Source organism: Hyla sarda, chromosome 4 (assembly GCF_029499605.1).
Source record: "Hyla sarda isolate aHylSar1 chromosome 4, aHylSar1.hap1, whole genome shotgun sequence".
NCBI lineage: Eukaryota > Metazoa > Chordata > Amphibia > Anura > Hylidae > Hyla > Hyla sarda.
Window position 1 is genome coordinate 183828599 of NC_079192.1, and position 18869 is coordinate 183847467.

An 18869-nucleotide genomic window follows, 5' to 3' on the forward strand; every position below is an offset into this window, starting at 1 on the left:
TGCGACTTCACTCCTACCCTTCAGGATGATCTGGGCTGTCACTGACAGGTCAGATCATCACAATTTTCCGGGTGATCGGGCCACCAGAGACCCGATCAGCCCGGAATAGGAGAAAATCGCATGTCTGAATTGACATGCGATTTTCTGCGATCGCCGCCATGGGGGGGGGGTTTGAGGATTTCAGCAAGAATGCCGTTCCGATCTCTGCGCGGCAGAGACCGGAGAAACACCAGGACGTTCTGGAACGTCCTTGGTCCTTAAAGCCCAGGGTGCGGGGACGTTCCAGAACGTCCTTGGTCCTTAAGAGGTTAAAAGATTAACTTCTATAGAATGTCATACTGTTTTAAAGATATACAAGCATGATCAATGATATTTACAGGCAATATAAGGTACTGGGAGCTGTGTGTGTTTCATTGAGGTGTCAGAGGTTCTCTAGAAGTCACCAACTTCTATCCTTGGGATTAGTAGAGCTTTTGCAGCTGTCAACTGCCCCCAGTTCTCTCGTGAGGAATTGTGTCTTGTAATATAGATATTCATCACATAGAAAGTATAAAGGTTCAGTCATCCTATATCATATAGATTGGTTTTTAGACAGCCAAAGGAGGTATATCCACTGGCATTAGGTTGAACATGTGATTGCAAAGTAGGTTGGCACTTGCCAATCTATGTAAAAAAAGTAAATAAATGAAAGAAAAGCGTTATATCGGAGATGGAGATGCTATATAACCTGACCACACATACAACTTTTCTGTAGCATTACCGCCTAGAAGTTTATGAATTTAAGAGCTCTAGCCACGTCTGTTGTTCTGCTTTAAACCTTCCATATTCTTTATAGAATCTTATTGACCAGAGAGATGGAGAAGCAGAGGAAGATGCCCCCCTGCCATCTGCAGCGCAGCTTTATGCCCCAAAGACGCTGGTGCTTGTGTCACGTTTGGATCATCCAGATGTCTTTAGGGTGAGTGTCCTTTGCTTGGTATGCCATCATCAATTTATGCATAGTATGTAGACGTATGGAAACACTTACACCCTTCATTTATGTTACAGATTTATAAGTCTAGCTTTATTGTTCTATATCATTATGTATTATTATGCTAGTGATTTCTCTTGACAGAGCTGGGAATGCATTTAATGAAATGATACATTTTGCATTTGTAAAACTTCTCCTTACAGGATTCCCTAGGCTTAATATACACCATTCACACTGATGGCCTCAGTATATCCCTGGAGAATGTTGTAGGAAACCTACTTACTTGCACTGTTCCTGTCACTGGGGGCTCCCAGGTCAGTGTTGCATAAATCAAATTATCTAAATTATTCTTGTTGAAATCAAGTGGAATTCTTATTTGCTGAAGGAAGTAGTCATTGTTTCAGTAGTGGACAGAACAGATCGTACCAGGGGCTGTCTGCTTGTTTGGACCTGTCATATATTCAATAAATAATGTAGCTCTTCAGGCTTGTGCTTTGCTTTGACTCCATGTACATTTTTTTCCCTCTTAGTCTGACCTGGAGCAGGATGGTATGGTATGCACTTCATTACAATTGCTGACACGCTGCACACAACCTGCTTATCCTTTCCTTTTCATTACCTCTATGGGGACCTTGAGTGTCTTTCGGCTAGTGTAAAATAAAATTACATGACATTTAAACATATTAATATACTTTATTACCAAAAGTGGATTACTTGAATAATGGTTCCCTTTAAAAGATGAAAACCTTTGAGGGAGACATTTTTTTTTCTTCACTTTAATTACATTATTATATATAGCACCATCCTCTTCTGTGGCACAGTTTAATTTAACCTTTAAACTGGGCTTCAAGTAGTTTGATTGTAGTTTTTGTTTGTTATGAGAAATCAGTCTTTACTTACTGTGCTCAGCGGGGATGGCAGTGCTTTGTGTGGTAATGTCTTCCCGACTTCCTGCATGCTCCACTCTATCTACCATGTGCTGAAGTGGGACAGAAATACCTGATGTTTAGTGACCCATAGCCTCGGGTATTAGACTGGAGTGTTCAGGGAGAGGTCACCCCACAGAGAACTGCTGTCCCTGCTGGTTGCAGTGAGTAAAGACAGATTTCTCATGACAACGCACATGTAGTGTGGGGGTTGGAGCATTTCAGGAAGTAATAGGACACTGAAGGGAGGGAATATTAAGTATATTACAAAGCGGTCTTAAATCTCAGGCACTAGCTTAGAAGAAAAAAAGTTTTAATGACCGTTACACTTTTGCTGTAACCTACAGCACCTACTCCGACTTCGACTGCATAACATCATTAAGGATATGGCGCATGCACCATACAATGTAGTGGCATAATATCAGGAAGAACACTGTTGTTATTATCTATTTAGTAGTAGGGTTAGCTTGTGACGCTCTAGGGATCTGACACTAGTCACACACCAGGGTAGAGAGGAGGAGAAAAAACAGTGGGGCGCTCCCTGTGTGGTATTTTATGGAAGAGTAAAGAATGGAAATACCCGCCACCGACACCTATGGTGGCGTACTGACCTTAAGTCGATAGTACACAATGGTGGTGAGAAGGAAATGGCGACAGTCTGCTGCTCTTACCCCTTATTATTCAGTCTTCCCAAGGAGGACGGATAAAGACGAGCCCGCCTGCAGGAACAGGCTGCACAAGTTTATAATTGTGGACCTGAGGAAGGCGCCAGCGAGCGCCGAAACGCGTTGTCCTGTTTTTACTGTCTTGACTTCTTTTTTCAATAAAAGTTAGTCCTGCATAAGTGCTGGCTCATACCGTTTCTTCACTTCAACCTTCGCCATCTGACAGCAGCGCTCTCAACATACCCCCCATTTTTCACTCCTCCTACTGCTAGTGACACACACGGGAATGTTTCCTGCGAAGGGCCCAGTTTCTCTTATAGCCACATGATGATGCTTATGTTGCCACAGCATTGTACAGCCATTGGCCACCGCATGCGGACGTGGTTTGCAATTTAGTACCTGCCCCACCATCTCACCCAAATCCCTTTAAGTAGAAGGAATTTATAGCCTTAAAAGGGGAACCAAGATCAAAGTAAGTGGCTAGGGAGGGAGGGAAAGTAATACCTTTTCTCCTCCCTGGATAACTCATTTAGTCAAAAGTACTTCTGAGACATGCTAGGAGGGTTCCACAATAATGTTTGTTGCTTTTAAAGGGAACCTTTCACCACTGCCCGAACCACAAGTCATCAGGGTGGTCCATAGCAGTTTTTTCCTGCCCCACTAGCCCTGATTCCCTCCTGTTTGAGTATTGGAAGAGCTCTATCAATCAAGGTAGACAGGGCAAGGAGAAGCGAATGAGCACTGCCCTGTGTTTCATGGTTCTGACAGCACGAACCTGACGACTGACTAATTTTAAATATTGGAGTAACATTTATGATTTGGCGATTTCCAGTGATCATCATAGTTTTCCTGTGTGAATGGTTGGTTGAAAGCTTTTTACTAATGTTTATTAAATGGTTGTTCTGATCTCCTAAAGCGATGTTCAGGATTAGACCCCTAACTATCATGAGAATAAAGGGGAGGCGCTGCTAAAGCCTTGCCTCTCCTTCACTGTTTTTCTATACAAAGCGGCTCCCAGCCCATGGACTGTGGAGGCATCTGCAGCACTAGTTCAGGTGAACAGATTTTACAGAACAGTCAGTTATTATGGAAGTCAAATGTGATTGTTAAAGGGGTATTCCACCCTAGACGTCTTATCTCCTATTCAAAGGATAAGGGGATAAGATGTCTGATCGTTGGGTATCCCTTTAAGTGAGCAATTAACTTGGGAGGAAGCTGGAAAAAGAAACCAGGGCGGTGCATCATGGAGCACCCTTTTATGCATGAAACAAACAAAGGAGCTATGTGAAGTATTTTTTTTAATGGGTCTCCAGATAACTCCTTTAAAGTTCCTACTTAGAACATTTTTTAAATCATGTCACTCTAGTGATATTTGGCGGCTGTAAAACATTTCCTTACTGCACTTTTGATAATATTGATTATTATGTTTTAAAGTAAAATGGCATGTGCCTATTCACAGTGTGACCACAATTCTAGAGTGGGCTCTTCTCAAGCTTCTCAGTTTATGGGCCTTCATGAAAATGGCTAAAACGAAAACAAATAGCTCTGATGATCCCATATATGGGTGTTCCAATATACTTAGTCTTCATATTTGGGACTGTAAAAAGCCCATTTGTTAATCTCTCTCATAAGGAGAGGAGCACATTCTGGTAACACAACGTGGCTGCTTAGTTGCCTCAACTTTTGTAGTAAACCCTAACCCAGCCCTTCACTCCCATAGCTATGTTCTCTTTTGTCACAAATTACTCAGCCTTACTTTGTCATTAGTCCTACATTTAGACTGTTTGCCTCTTAATTTCTGCCCACTATTCTACTGAAGAGTAACAATGTTTCTTCCCTGACATCTAACTCTTTCCCTTTAATACTTTTAGAGAACCATATCTTTGGGAGCAGGTGATCGCCAAGTGATCCAAACCCCAATATGTGACTCTCTTCCAATCAGCAACTGTAGTGTAGCCCTGTTATTTCGACAGCTTGGTAAGTAACCATGTGAGTTTCTTATATGTTCTATTTTGTCATTCTTCTACCATTTAACAGATCTTTCGATCTTACCGCTTTCCAGGTATCACCAATGTATTGTGCCTGTTCTGTGCTGCTCTTACTGAGCATAAGATCTTATTTCTCTCTCGAAGCTACCAGCGGTTGACTGAAGCCTGCAGAGGTCTCTTGGCTATAATGTTTCCTCTCAGATACAGGTACAGTTTATTGAACTTGCCATATTTTACATTCTCTAAAAGGCTAACTTAAATACTGGGTGTTTTATCATCAGGCAAGTGTTCATTGATTTTAGCGGCAATTCCTCCCATATAAGCTTTGCAGGGGAACAGTGGATGACGCAGAAGGCATCAGATGTCATGCATAAATGGGTTAAGTTGCTGGCAAGATTACAAAACACGTGCCAGATGAAGATGCCCAGGAGATTATTTATGTATGGTGCAGGAGTTGTTCAAAGTGCATATTTAATATGCTTGCCATCTTTGAACAGCAAAGCTTAGATATTCTAAAAGGTCTCCTTAACACTTGTATAGGCCAAGGTGAGGGGGAGAGGTTTGGGGTCAAAATTTCTGATTTAATTTTTTATTTTACAATACTGTACTGTTCAAGGAACCCTAAACCCTGGAAATAATGCTAAAAGTAAACTAGAGTTAAATTATCCCCCGGTGTTTGTTAGTCATCAGGATTTACAGCATGTTCCTGTAACAGTCTTAGTGGAGTCCTGCAGAGAACATTGCTTAATTACCTACGGCTCTGTTCCATATTTAGCTTGTAAATGGCTGTAGGGGCTGGGCATAATCAATAAAACAGGGCTTAATATCAAATAGGTGAGATCCCGCTCAATTGCTTGATGAATATAAAAACATCCTTTTATTTAATCCATATTGAAAGCAGTAACTTGCAGAATGTACCTTTATAATGTCAACATGGTCTGGAGCCAATGTTTGTGTTCTACTTTAGCCAGGTGTCTTAGGGTGCATTCACACTGAGAAAATTAAGCAAGGAATTCCCTCTGTGGATCTATGTTGTTTGAAACAATCAAGACATAAGCACGGTCCCATTAACAAACAGCACTTCTCTGGTGGATTCCAGAACATGTTCCAGAACAATCTTTCACCACAATCCAATTCCTTGTTTCCATACTTTGAAGGGTCCTTACAGACAGACAAAGAATTAGGGGGGAAGGTGTCAACTGGCTGATTTTCTGAGACATAGAATGCTGAGCAGTTTCCATAAACAGTTTGTTACAAATAACAAAGTGTTAATTCTTCCTTTAGTGTTGTCTTACTAGTTTAGCTTTATTTATTTAATTCTGTTTCTTTTTCAGTTTCACATATGTGCCCATTCTCCCTGCTCAGCTTCTTGAAGTTCTCAGCACTCCAACACCATTTATCATTGGTGTACATGCCCTGTTTCGAGCAGAGACCCAAGATCTGGTAAAAAAAAAAGAAATAAAAATTCTCATTGGATTGTACTAGTAAATAAGTGTGTCTCCTGTTAGGAAATACTTTAGGGCCGTGATTTATCAAAATGTACAAGAGAAAAAGTGAATAGATTTGTCCACAGCAACCAATCACAGCTCCGCTTTCACTTTCCAGAGCTTGCTAAGATATGAAAGCTGAGCTGGGAGCAATATCTCTTGTTTTTTCTCTCACATATTTTAATGAATCGGGGCCCATAGGTCTATGAAATGTCACAAGAAATTTGTCAAAGCTGGAAGAAAACTGTCTGCTTCATTGAATGTTCAATGTAATTTCCATAAACTTCCCTCTGTTTAATAGCCTGGATAATTTCTATCATGTTTTAAATCACTTCATTTACTGAAAATTACTCCTTACTCCAGAAACAAAAGCTCAAAAGTATCTGCATTTGCAACTGCATTTTGCTATTCACTGCCACATACATGTAGATAGAAGGAGCTAGGACGGCACCAAACGGGAGAAAATGAGTCAAGGCAATCTAAATGCAACGAGGTGATAGATACAGCTGAGCTAGTTGCTTGGAGACTGGCCGGGTGGCGGTGCAAGGATAAACGAAAAGGACAGCTAGCAATATCATATGTGTGGAGGAGAAAAAAAGTATATCCACACTCGCCACCGAGTTCGGCAACAGGCGTTCCTACGTGGGGGAATCCACGGGATCAGAGAGACTGCATCGCTTAGTGCGCTCAGAGGCGCCTCTGAGCGCACTAAGCGATGCCGTCTCTTTGATCCTGTGGATTCCCCCACGTAGGAACGCCTGTTGCCGAACTCGGTGGTGGTGCGGATATACTTTTTTCTCCTCCACACATATGATATTAACTGCCACATGTTAGGTTTGTGCTAGTACTCCTGTAAGTACACAGTGCTCCCAACTGAATGTAATTTTCCCCTCACATTAGGCAGTAAATTTGTCATTATTATAAACAGCATCTTAGTGCTTTGTGTAACCCTTTTCTTGTTCTGCTGCTGCGGTTACTTTCCTTTCTTCTGACATAGCACCTTGCAAACCAAGTGCATCAGTAGCCTCATTCTTCCCTCTCACATGCCATTTGTACTAATGTACTTGAAATAATTCTCAGCACAATGCCAGTCTTTTTAGTCGATCTGCCTTTCATCTTCTTTATGTCATGGCTTAGCAAAGAGGAGTAAGTGCTATCCTGTGATTGGCCAGAAACGTAATATTTTTTTATTTTTTATAATTTTTTTATTTTTTATTTTTTTTTTTTTTTTTATAAAATGTGACAAAAAAAGCAGCAATCTTGGACTTTTTTACATTCACGCCATTCACTGTACAGGATCATTAGAATTATATTTTAATATTTCGGACATTTACGCACGCGGCGATACCTTTTTAGACTTTTGGGGGGTAAAATGGGACATTTGACATTTTTATTGGAGGGGATTTTTCACATTTTTTAAATAAATTATATATATATATTTTTTTTTAACACTTTTTCTGTCCCCAGAGGGGACTATTTTTATAGCAATAACTTGTTTGCTAATACTATTCAGTGCTATGCATAGGGCATAGCACTGGTCAGCATTATCAGCGATATTCTGCTCTGGTCTGCTGGAAGGCAGATCAGAGCAGAAGAAGCCGAGAAGGCTGCAGAGGCAGGTGAGGGGACCGCCGTCCGCCATGTTAGCCGATCTGATCCCCGCAGCCATGCCGCAGGCGATCAGATCGGCTTAAAATGTAGCCGTACTGCCGCAGATGCCATCATCTGTATTGATCACGGCATCTGAGGGGTTAATGGCAGACATCCGCTACCAGCAGCCGGGACCTGCTAAACATGACCCAAGCATCGCTCCGATGCTCGCGGTCATGTACAGGACGTAAATATACGTCCTGGTACGCGAAGTACCTCCACATCAGGACGTACATATACATCTTGGTCCTTAAGGGGTTAAAGGAGTACTCCGGTGGAAAACAATTTTTTTCATATCAACTGGCTCCAGAAAGTTAAAAAGATTTGTGAATAACAGAAGTAAATTAGAAAATCCTAATCCTTCTAGTACTTATCAGCTGCTGTATACTACAGAGGAAGTTTAATTTCTGTCTGGCCACAGTGCTCTCTGCTGACACCTCTGTCTGTGTCAGGAACTGTCCAGAGTAGGAACAAATCCCCATAGCAAACCTCTCCTGCTCCAGACAGTTCCTGACAAGGACAGAGGTGTTAACAGAAAGCACTGTGGTCAGACAGAAAAGAACTACTCAAATTCCTCTGTAGCACTACGGTACCCCACTTTCTGTTGGAGGGTTTGAAGGAGTGATCCTGTGTTTACCAGGTCCCTCTCTACATGCCTGCTGCTCTCATAGCTGGGGGCTGGTGGCCGCTTTCAATGTGTGGCTCTGGATACGGGACCCAGTGTGGCCATGGTCCCTATGCCATATAGCCAGACTGTGTCTGCATGGTTTCTAATCCACCAGATCACCTTTCCCTTTCCTGCCGCTCCCGTGACTGCAGCCTGGTGACTTTCTTTCCATGTGAAGTTCCACACAGTGTGTCTCTGTGGGTTCATCACTCCTGTTAAACCAATCCGAGTGTGTCTGCTTGTTTCCTGTCCCACATACATCCTTCATCTCTTGCATCTGCGGCAGCAGTTCTGGTGTCTGGCACCATTAGGAGATGGGATGTGGACGTTTCCTACAGGTTCCATGGCCTGCAACAGCAGCACTCTCTGTTCCCCTTTCTAAGAGTTCCACGTTGGCTTCTAGGGGCATGGTTGTGACACAACTTTTGGGTGCTGAGCCTGTCTTCCATGATGCCGAACTTTTGGATGTCTGCGGTTTCTTTTGTGTATGCAGTCTTGGTACCCTTCTACTATCGTGAGGTCTCCATGTCCGTGTTCCTCTGCACATGTAGTGCCCACCTTCCTTCTGTCGGTGGCGTGTGCCCCGTACCTTCCTGTAGTTTGGTGTCCACAGGTCTGCAACAGTTGAACACCTCTGTTCTTGCATGGGGCCTGGTGGGGCTTCTTCAGTTCAGCGCTCCCCCTATGCCTCCAGTTGCCTTACACACGACCAGGCTAGCTTAGTTGGCGCCCATCGGGCCCAAGGTTTTCACCCCGTTGGGGTGTTCCTCTCAATGCTGTTGGTTGCTGGGTGTGTTTGCTTCTTCCTTGCATTTGTAGTTACATCTTTGCTTCTTGCCCAGCCAGTGTCCAGCATTCCGATCCCTCTGGGGACACAACTTGCCTCTTCGATATGTTCTTTCAGAGTTACTAGGGGCTGCGCCCGACCAGTACTTTGTCCCGTTGCCATAGAGTGGCATTCCCCTGCTCCTACAGTGCCTGTCGCACTTGACAATTTCCCTTCCACGGGGTATGGGAATCAGGGGGTTTGGCATGGTCAGTGCCTGAGTTTCATCCCGACCACCCCTGTTTTCCCCTCCACCAGGGGGATTATTTCGCTGGGTGCTTTCTACTACCTAGATGGAGCCCTCTCTCTCTCTTCCCACTATATAGGTGGGGTATCTGGCTGGGCCCTTGTTTTTCGCTGAGAGCATTTGGAAGAGCTTTGAACTGTCGGCCTTTGTGCTTGCTACCCACTATTGCACCCTGGCTCTCTTCCTGTTTCTTGGTTATCTACTGCTGTTCATGCAGCCATGGCACTCTCCTCTTTAGGGGGGTTTATTCAATCATGAATGGCTAGGGACAGCCGGTCTAGCCACCATCTGTCATTTGGGTCCTGCCATTGCTCTCCTTCCCCTTTGGCGCACACTCCTCGGTAGGGTGTGTTCCTCCTTCCCCTGACGGTGTCAGTTGCACTACGCTTACACCACGGTCTTCTGGAGTAATCTTCCTCTGTTCAGAGCCTGGGGGTGTCCCAGTCGGGTTCCCTTTTGTTTCCACCTCTGTTCCCGTCCTGACGGGTTGTTCAGTGTGCTCTGGTCTGCTGGGGCCCAGGACCAGTTGGTCTCATTGTCTTGGACACTATCCTGGGACACTGTGGCGTGCCTTCTTTTCTAGGTCAGCCCTCCTGAGTCTTGGGCCTTTTTGATGGTTGAGGTCTCGGGCATGTGTAGCGATCCTGCCCAGACTTCTCCGCGTTCCCATTTGTGGGGCGGTCTCTCGCACTTCTTGTCTCGAGACGGAAGTCGGCCACCCGGAGCCTTTCACGGATGTTGGGTTTCCTTAACCTTCAGGTGCAAGTCTTCCAGGAGACTCAAGAACCTCCTTTTTCCCATGTCGGCTGCTCCGGTGTTCCGGAATGCTCCTTTTCAGGGTCTTCCGCTCCTTTTTTGGCCGTTTATTCTTCCGTGTCCATCTTCCAGGTGAGTTTCCGGGCCTATCGTTCTGGTGTCCCGGGATGCCCCTTTTCTTGGCGTTCCACTCCTTTTTTGTCCGTTAATACCTTCCATCTCCTCCATCGGGGTCCATGTTCTATCAAGATGGAGGGCGTTCCGGACGTCCGGATTACACCAGTCGAGCTATTTCGCTTCCCGGGGGCTCGTGGCTGGCCCCTGGATGGGGGTTTTGGGTCTGCAGATGTTCAGTTCATCTATCCTCTGTACCAAGCCTCTCTTGAGTCGGTTTCACACATTCTTTTTTCCAGTGGTTTTCTGGTCTCCACCTTCTGTGCTCGCCTTCTGTCCAGGCGTCCACTGTTCTCCCTGGCGTTTTTCTGCCATGTTCTCTTGAATCGGTTGACTCTGGATGGGGCACTCTTGTTGTGCCCTTTTCCGTTTTTTGTTTTCCAGCCGGGCTGGCCCTCTGGTTCTGTGTTCCTTGGAGTTGTTTTCCTTCTTCCTTCCAGGATGGCCCATATGGCCTCCTAGTTGACCTTTTTCTTATCTCTCTGTGACGTAGGTTTAGAGTCTCTGTGAAGCACGGTCCCTTCGTTTGGGGTCCGAGTCAATCTCCATTGACCGCAGGCCTTACGGACGAGTGGATTCAGTCTCGGGACTTATCCCTTACGCTAGCGGTTGTTCTTCCCACCCTAGAGGATTGCTTTGGTATGTCCCATCAGTATAGGTGTCCCCCAATGAAGAGCAACCGAGAAAAGGAGATTTTTTGTACTCACCGTAAAATCTTTCTCGTAGCCTGCATTGGGGGACACTGCACCCACCCATTTCATTTTTTGTCCGGATATTCCTTTCCGGTTATTGGATTTTTTATCCTAGATTCTTTTCTAGGGTCCTTTGGACATATTTCTTTGTTGGATTCTCCTACTGCTTTGTGATTACCTCACTTCCAGTGGGTGGGTATATCCTGCCAGGGAGGAGCCAAATTGTTTTCCTAGTGTCAGCGCCTCCTAGTGGCAAGAGCATATACCCATCAGTATAGGTGTCCCCCAATGAAGGCTGGGAGAAAAAGATTTTACAGTGAGTACAAAATATATGCGCGTTACAGTGAGTACAAAATATATGCATGCACACACACACACACACACACACACACACACACACACACACATATATATATATATATATATATATATATAATTTTTTTTAAACCTATTCCAGTCTAAGGTATAGCAACATTTTGGAGTAACTGAGTTCACTTTAGTTGTTTAATAATAAAATAAATGCCTTATAATAACTTTCCTAATAATTGTGCACACAATGTATTCGGTCTGTTCAAGAATAGCAAGCTTGTCTGTAAAGAGAAGTGGCTGTGGCAAAAAGGATGTTTCAGTTTATGTACTTTTATGGCATTAATAGTAGCTTCTCAAATATGAAAACGCACACTGTTCTCATTGGAGAAGTAGCTCACATGAAAAAATTTGGATACAAAAATATCTGTATGCCCTCAGACAGTGGTTCCCTTGTTGGTGTTTACCATATGCTAATATGGCCGTTTTCATTCTAATTTTGCTCTCTCCTCAGCTTGATGTAATAATTGCAGATTTAGATGGTGGCACTGTAACTATCCCAGAATGTGTCCAGATTCCACTTCTGCCAGAGCCGTTGCTACATCACACGCAGGAGTCCTTGTCACAGGTGAAAATTTTTCATTGCGGTTTACAATTCTTTTTCCTTGTCTTTTATTTATTTTATTGCTTTCTGATCTAAAATATTTTATACTGTTCCTTTAATATTTGTTTTGCTTGCTTTCCTTATGTATGCTTTTCATGCTGGACTCTGTTTTACGCAAATTAAGCAATTAGGAGTTAAAATTAATTTGTCACCACATTATGGCAGCATGTTATGTTATGCTATGATGTCAACTAAGCTGTTAGATCGATGAGTGAAAAAATATATAGGGCTGTTTGGCTAATTGGAACGAAGAAGGAATATAGCAAACTCATAGCTGTGAGTGCTTCCCATGGCAAAAATATACAGGCACTGTAAACGGGCAGAGCCAGAGTGCTCTCTCAAATAAGGTAGCCTTATAAGCATAAGTGTGATGTATGCTTTCTCAGTTGATATTAAAACAACACAGTATTTTTTGGGCCTGTCATAGTATGTTGCATATTTTGGTGACAGGCACACATTAGCAGGTTTAATTCTAAAAACAAAAAAATTTATGTGAAGTCTACTTACATATGTTTACTGAAAGTAGACACCCAGCACTTATACACAGTAATCATGGCTGCCTTCATACCTGATATTGTAGAAAAAACTAAAACTTTTGACATGTCCTAAGGACAAATCAAACTGCTGTGGCAGCAATGGACGCCTCACATCGCAGCACAAGTGTGAAAAGGTGACAAAGCTCACTTACCATGTGCTTCCAGTCAAAGACTGGGAGACTGCCTTCAAGAATGTGGATACCATCTTCGTCACGTGGCACACAGCAGAGAGAAGACCAAGTTAAGCATGCACTTCTCCCGGCTCAGTCTATGGATTGGTCAGTCTCTTACAGAGAATGACAGTGCCCATTTAATGTTGTGTGTTTTTTTTTTTTTTTTTTTTTTCTAAAGAATATTTGTGGGGAAAAAAACTAAACTAAAGACCCACCTAAAATATAACTTTTATTTGTGTTCCTTTTAAAAAATTGTATTTCTCTTTGTCAACACTCAAAAAAGATTAAAATTATCAGGCAGCGTGGTGAGGCACTTTCAGTTTCAGCCCACTAGGTGATGCTATTGTAGGAGTCTCAGCCCGTGATGCAACTTGCATCAATTGTTCAGCATATGTATATGCAACACTTTCTTGTTGAGACCATGTCTGTGTCTCATCCCACACTCATGTCTAAAACCCGCACACCCTGCCTTGACGTTTCGCTAGAATAACTAGCTTTCTTAAAAGGACACCGGGTATGGCGTGTCGGCATCACGTGGGACTTATATAACTTCATATCACCGCATCATTTCCGATGCGCTGCTTCTCTCCACTAGTCCAATGGGTGCTCTCCAGGTACACGCTTTCCGTTATCGTACTTCCTGCCGCCTGTACTCCAATTCTCTTTAAGATTTTGCTTACGATGCGCCTGCATACTTACCAATTAGTCATCTTGTCCTCTCTAATTAGAATAAATCCGTGATTTATTGGTGAATAGTCACCAGCAGGAAAGCCGCAAACCAGAACGATCAAGTACTTGGTTACCTTCACCTCCACCTGGCTCCTTCCCCTGTACCCACTGCTCCTCATGTAAATATATGGTCAAAACTAAAGATTTTGTAAACCCTTTTGATGGATGGAAATACCAGATTAGGAGATTCATAAACGGCAGCTATCAGAATGTAATATACATAGCACGCTGCCCCTGTCCCAAAAACAACTCAAGAACTGAGGAAGAGCATTAGCAAACATATTGGTACTATCCGAACGAAGGCAGACACCCCGATTGCAAGACATGTGGTGTCAACACATAGTGGCAACTTGGCAGCTATACAATTTTGGGGTCAGATGAAATTTGAATTAGGACCAGGGAAGGGAGACATTTAATAATACCCTTTTGAGAGAAGAAGCAAAATGGATATATAGACTAAACAGTAGGAATCCAGGAGGACTCAATGAGGGGTTCTTTTTCTCTGCATTTTAGAATAATAATCACTTGGAAAATAGAGATTAACAGCAAATTATCAATTAGTCAAACACCACGATTAAAGCTGAGGAGTGTCGGACTTAACGTGACCATGGGTATAAAAATCAAATGATACAGGAGAATTAAACAATATAATTAGACCAGAAACACAAAAAATTATACTTACCTTTAGTTTGGTATGTACGGAGCAATCTAAGTGGAAAAAGTTGTGTGGGTGGTGTCCGGAAGCGGGGGAGAGTATTTAAGGAGAAATGATTCCATCTAGAAAGAAAAATAATATTGAGCGATAGGAGAAAGAATGAATCCTACTATACTGAAGCTCTCTATTATTAATAATTTATATAAAGAATAAGAATGATGTTAATGGAAGCATATAAACATCCAGTTTCATATACTAGTTACATCTACTAAATAGTACATGGTATAAGTAATAAAAAATTGGGAAAGCATTCCCCCCCCCCCATATAGGTAGAAAAAAAAAATATATATAGAAATTAATAATAAATAAGAGAGAGCAAAATAATAAATAGTGGAGCAATTCATATAAATTACAACTAATAGTTCATTTAGATATAATGAATTCCTAAAAAAAATGTCCCCTTCCCTTTTTATTCACCCTGTCCTATTAATCTCAATATCAAAATACCATCTAATAGTTATATAATTTATTTCTTAATCTTATTAATATATCACCCGATAAGCTGTTGAGACACCACATAACTATATACTTGCATTATACCCCAAACCATTCTAATTAGAGAGGACAAGATGACTAACTTTTAAGTACGCAGGCGCATTGTAAGCAAAATCTTAAAGAGAATTGAAGAACAGATAGATAATGCGCATGCGCGAGAGCATCAGAACAGGACCTGTACGCACGAGCTGAGTAACCCAGAGGTCACTAGGGAGCATGCGTCATCCACGTCACCTGGCGGCAGGAAGTACGATAACGGAAAGCGTCTTCGTGGAGAGCACCCATTGGACTAGCGGAGAGAAGCAGCGCAGCGGAAATGATGCAGTGATATGAAGTTATATAAGTCCCACGAGATGCCGACACGCCATACCCGGTGTCCTTTTGAGAAAGATAGTTATTCTAGCGAAACGTCAAGGCAGGGTGTGCGGATTTTAGACATGTGTGGGATGAGACACTGAGACATGGTCTCAACAAGAAAGTGTTGCATATACATATGCTGAGCAATTGATGCAAGTTGCATCACGGGCTGAGACTCCTACAATAGCATCACCTAGTGGGCTGTAACTGAAAGTGCCTCACCACACTGCCTGATAATTTTAATCTTTTTTGAGTGTTAACAAATAGAAACACAATTTTTTTTAAAGGAACACAAATAAAAGTTATATTTTAGTTGGTTCTTTAGTTTAGGGTTTTTATCCCCAGAGGAGTCACCCTCCGATAAGGGGATTGGATTAAAAGTTATTGACCCCGAGACCTACTGGGACACTTTTTTTTTTGTTTTATTTGTGGATAAAAGCCCTACCCAAGCAGAGGAATCGGTTATCAAATATATCTCCAGCCTGAACAAATTGCCCACCTCTTTTGACAATAATAGATATTGTGACGTTCTCTACTGGTTTTGTGGTCTCTTGTTTATTTTTTACCTCGTATATTTACACAAGTTAATTAATAGATTGAATGGCCTGAATGTGATTTGTTAAAACTATGCCAATTACATTCATTCTACCCACAACTTCTTTCTTTAGGTACTAGACCCTGCTTTACAAATCGCTGACTTGGCATTTCCTCCATCTTCTATTACAACTTCAACTCTTCGACTGCAGGTAGAAGAACATTTTTAACTCTGTGGCCCAGATTTTGTAAAATTGTCTAATACATAGACAGTGCAAACTTAGATGGACAGTCTTCATATGAACCAGATTTTTTAAAGTGTTGTCATAAATCTGACATATCTAAAGACTATCTAGTCAAAGTTTAGACCAACTATTAGTTGGCTTTAAATAAGAAAAAGTAGTAAACACAGATCAGCTCACCACCAGTCTGACTGTTCATCAAGTCTGTGGCACATTTTAAAAGAGGTGGAAGCATGGAGAACTATGGGCCATATCCCGTGCAGGTATGCAGAAAGAAAAAGGGATGAAAATCCAGCTCTCAGCAAAAGGCGAGTTCAAAATAAAACAAAACGAAAGAGTAGCAACATGTCACTATTAAAATGATAAAACTCCGAAGCATTTCGGGCTGAGACATTAGCCCTTAATCATGGCGCCATAATTAAGGGCTTATGTGTCAGCCCAAAACACGTTGGCGTTCTATCACTTTTTATAGCGTCATGTTGCTACTCTTTGGTTTTGTTATAAGTTTTTAACTCCTCTTTTTCTGGGAGCTTGATTTTTACCCTTTTTCTTTCTGTATTAGTTTGCTTTCTTCAAACTAGAATCATGCACCAAAATCTTTGGCGCATAGGGGGCCACACCCCTTTTTTTTACACCTACCTGACTCATGATGTACATGTAGTTCTTGGGATGGGCTCGGGAGTACGGCTTGTTGGTCGGGTCCACGTCATAACTGGCAGATGCTCCCTGCTATTAGGTGTAGACATCTAGTAATAACGGACAATGGAAATCTGATGTCTGCCATTTAACTGTTTAAACACCGCTATCTTGTGTTTGCGAAATAGAAGTATTAAATGCCCGTAATCCCTGGCGTCTTAGAAGGTGAGGAGGAAGAAAACATAATCCACAAATAAAAAATTGTGGGATCATAAAGGGGTTAACCAAAGCCATGTCTTTTTAACAAGATCATGCCTCTTTTGTCAGACCAAGTGGAAAAATGACTAAAAAGTGTCTAAAACTGTCATGTAAGACAGTTTTTGGGCGAAAATTGTGCCAGCCATCTGGCCCATTAGCATTAGTAAATCCTAGCCAATGTTTTTGGAGACATGTCATGTCACCAAGGGCTGCACATACCAAACACTTGAATATGCATTCATGAATATGAACTCCCACATCCCACACTAGTGATGTGAGAGCCTGCAGTCACATGAGCGCTCCACTCTTCACAAAAGCAGAGCGCTCACATGACTGCACGCTCACATGTCACTAGGACGTGAAAGTGCACAATCGTGAATAGTTAAATAAAAATAATAAATAATTAGAAGCACAACCTGTCTCCATTGCACAGCAATCCAGTTCTTCATTTAAGCTATGGGGGACAATATCTGTAAACTACTGGACAGATTTCTTTAAATGACCCCTCATTCGACTCCTGTTCACTGGCACTATAATACAGTGTATTGGGTTTAGTGTGGTTGAACTGGCTGTCAGTCTCCTTTTAACACCGATAGAAGGGAAGAGCAAATTATGTCAGTGAATCAAGAAGATATATGGAGGCACTTCAGGTAAGTTGCGGGTGCTTTAATGTGAATAGGTCATACAGCAATTCTCGTCGACTGAGCATTACGGTATGACCTATTCACATTAAAGCACCCGCAACTTACCTGAAGTGCCTCCGTATCTTCTTGATTCCTTGTGCCTCTTGCTGTCTGGAAGAGCACCGCAAATAAGCGGAGGTCTGTGAGTAGCATGGTCGTAGTGCACAAGATCCATATTTATCATGTGGCAGTGCCAACCTTGGACTTTTTTCTGTGATTTGGCAAATTATGTCAGCCCTGAGCCAACAGCAACCGGAGGCTGGCAGAAGTATATCAGAAGAGGCAAAACTCTCGGTTTTGTACAGGCTTGCACAGACTTTGCAGCAAAAAGAACATTTTTAATAGAAAAATATTTCAAAAGTTGGTTAATTTAGCATTTTGCAAGCAAAAGAACAATGAAAAAGATCATGTAATGTGTCTATAGCCTTTAAGGTAATCTTATGTACAGTTTACTAGACAGGTGGTCATTGCCCCATGCCAGGTGGAAAAATCCTGCCTGACTTCCAATATGGCAGTCATAATAAATCCCTGGATTAACATGCTACCCACATAAATCTAGTATCCATAACATGTAATATTATATATTTCAAGAAAAGCATCCAGACCTCCCTTGAACTTGTTAAATGAGTCAGACATCATGTGATGATGGTGAAACCTTCTTTCCTCTAGACGTAGAGGGTGTCCCTTTATCATGGATACCTGCCTTGGTATAAAAAGATCACTAGAAATATTATACTGTCCATTCATATATTTGTACATTGGGATCAAATCACCCGTAAGACATTTTGTCACCAAACTAAATAACCCCAAACTTAATAACCTATCTTAGTATTCAAATCCATCCTTTCCCATAATTACCTTGGTCTGCCCCTTCTGCGCCCTTTCCAATTCAGCATTTTCCTTATATACAGGTGCCCAAAAATGGACAATATACTCCATGTGTGCCCTGACTATTGATTTGTACAGAGGCAAAACTACGCTATGAACACTAGGCGCCTCAATAACTTAGCTTACCTGGGAGTGACCTATTAAAAATCTGCCACTGTGCAATGGTTGGCTATGCGCCTCGCAGTGAAATCTACGCCTGCTCCGAGCTCTGATCACTGAAGTCCAGCATTAACCATGGGTCCTAGCTGCTGGTAGCAGCACCTGAGTGCACTTCACAGACCAGGAGCCCTGCGTCCTCAATGGGTTAAAGTTTGTTGATCTGAAACTATGACAAATTTCCCTCCAAAAAAATCAATCTGCACGGTTTATAAGTCACAAACTTATGTGCAGCTGAGTGTTTTTTTTGTAAAATAAATATTAGCATTTTGAATTATCACATTAAAATGCATACAAACTTGCCAGATATTGACCAATTGGTATGAGCGTAACTCATAAATGCGTATATGTGGATTCCATCTGCGATTTGCAATGTTATATGTGCAATGATAAAGTTTGGTGTAATACAAAGACACCTGCTGTGATTAGGTGTGCAGAAGTATCTTGAA

At 42.2% G+C, this 18869-nt stretch overlaps 1 protein-coding gene across 6 annotated transcripts in view; it reads left to right on the plus strand.

The window, feature by feature from the left end:
• SBF1 (SET binding factor 1) overlaps positions 1–18869 on the plus strand; it is a 173692-nt gene that overhangs the window by 77185 nt on the left and 77638 nt on the right. For 3 of the 6 annotated variants that reach the window (XM_056573047.1, XM_056573049.1, XM_056573051.1), the window contains exons 4-11: positions 836–958; positions 1174–1284; positions 1501–1524; positions 4433–4538; positions 4624–4756; positions 5884–5992; positions 11869–11982; positions 15692–15769. In XM_056573047.1, the coding sequence (XP_056429022.1) occupies positions 836–958; positions 1174–1284; positions 1501–1524; positions 4433–4538; positions 4624–4756; positions 5884–5992; positions 11869–11982; positions 15692–15769 (798 nt within the window). The remainder of the gene's footprint in view (positions 1–835; positions 959–1173; positions 1285–1500; positions 1525–4432; positions 4539–4623; positions 4757–5883; positions 5993–11868; positions 11983–15691; positions 15770–18869) is intronic. The other 3 variants (XM_056573048.1, XM_056573050.1, XM_056573052.1) reach the window with 1 other exon arrangement.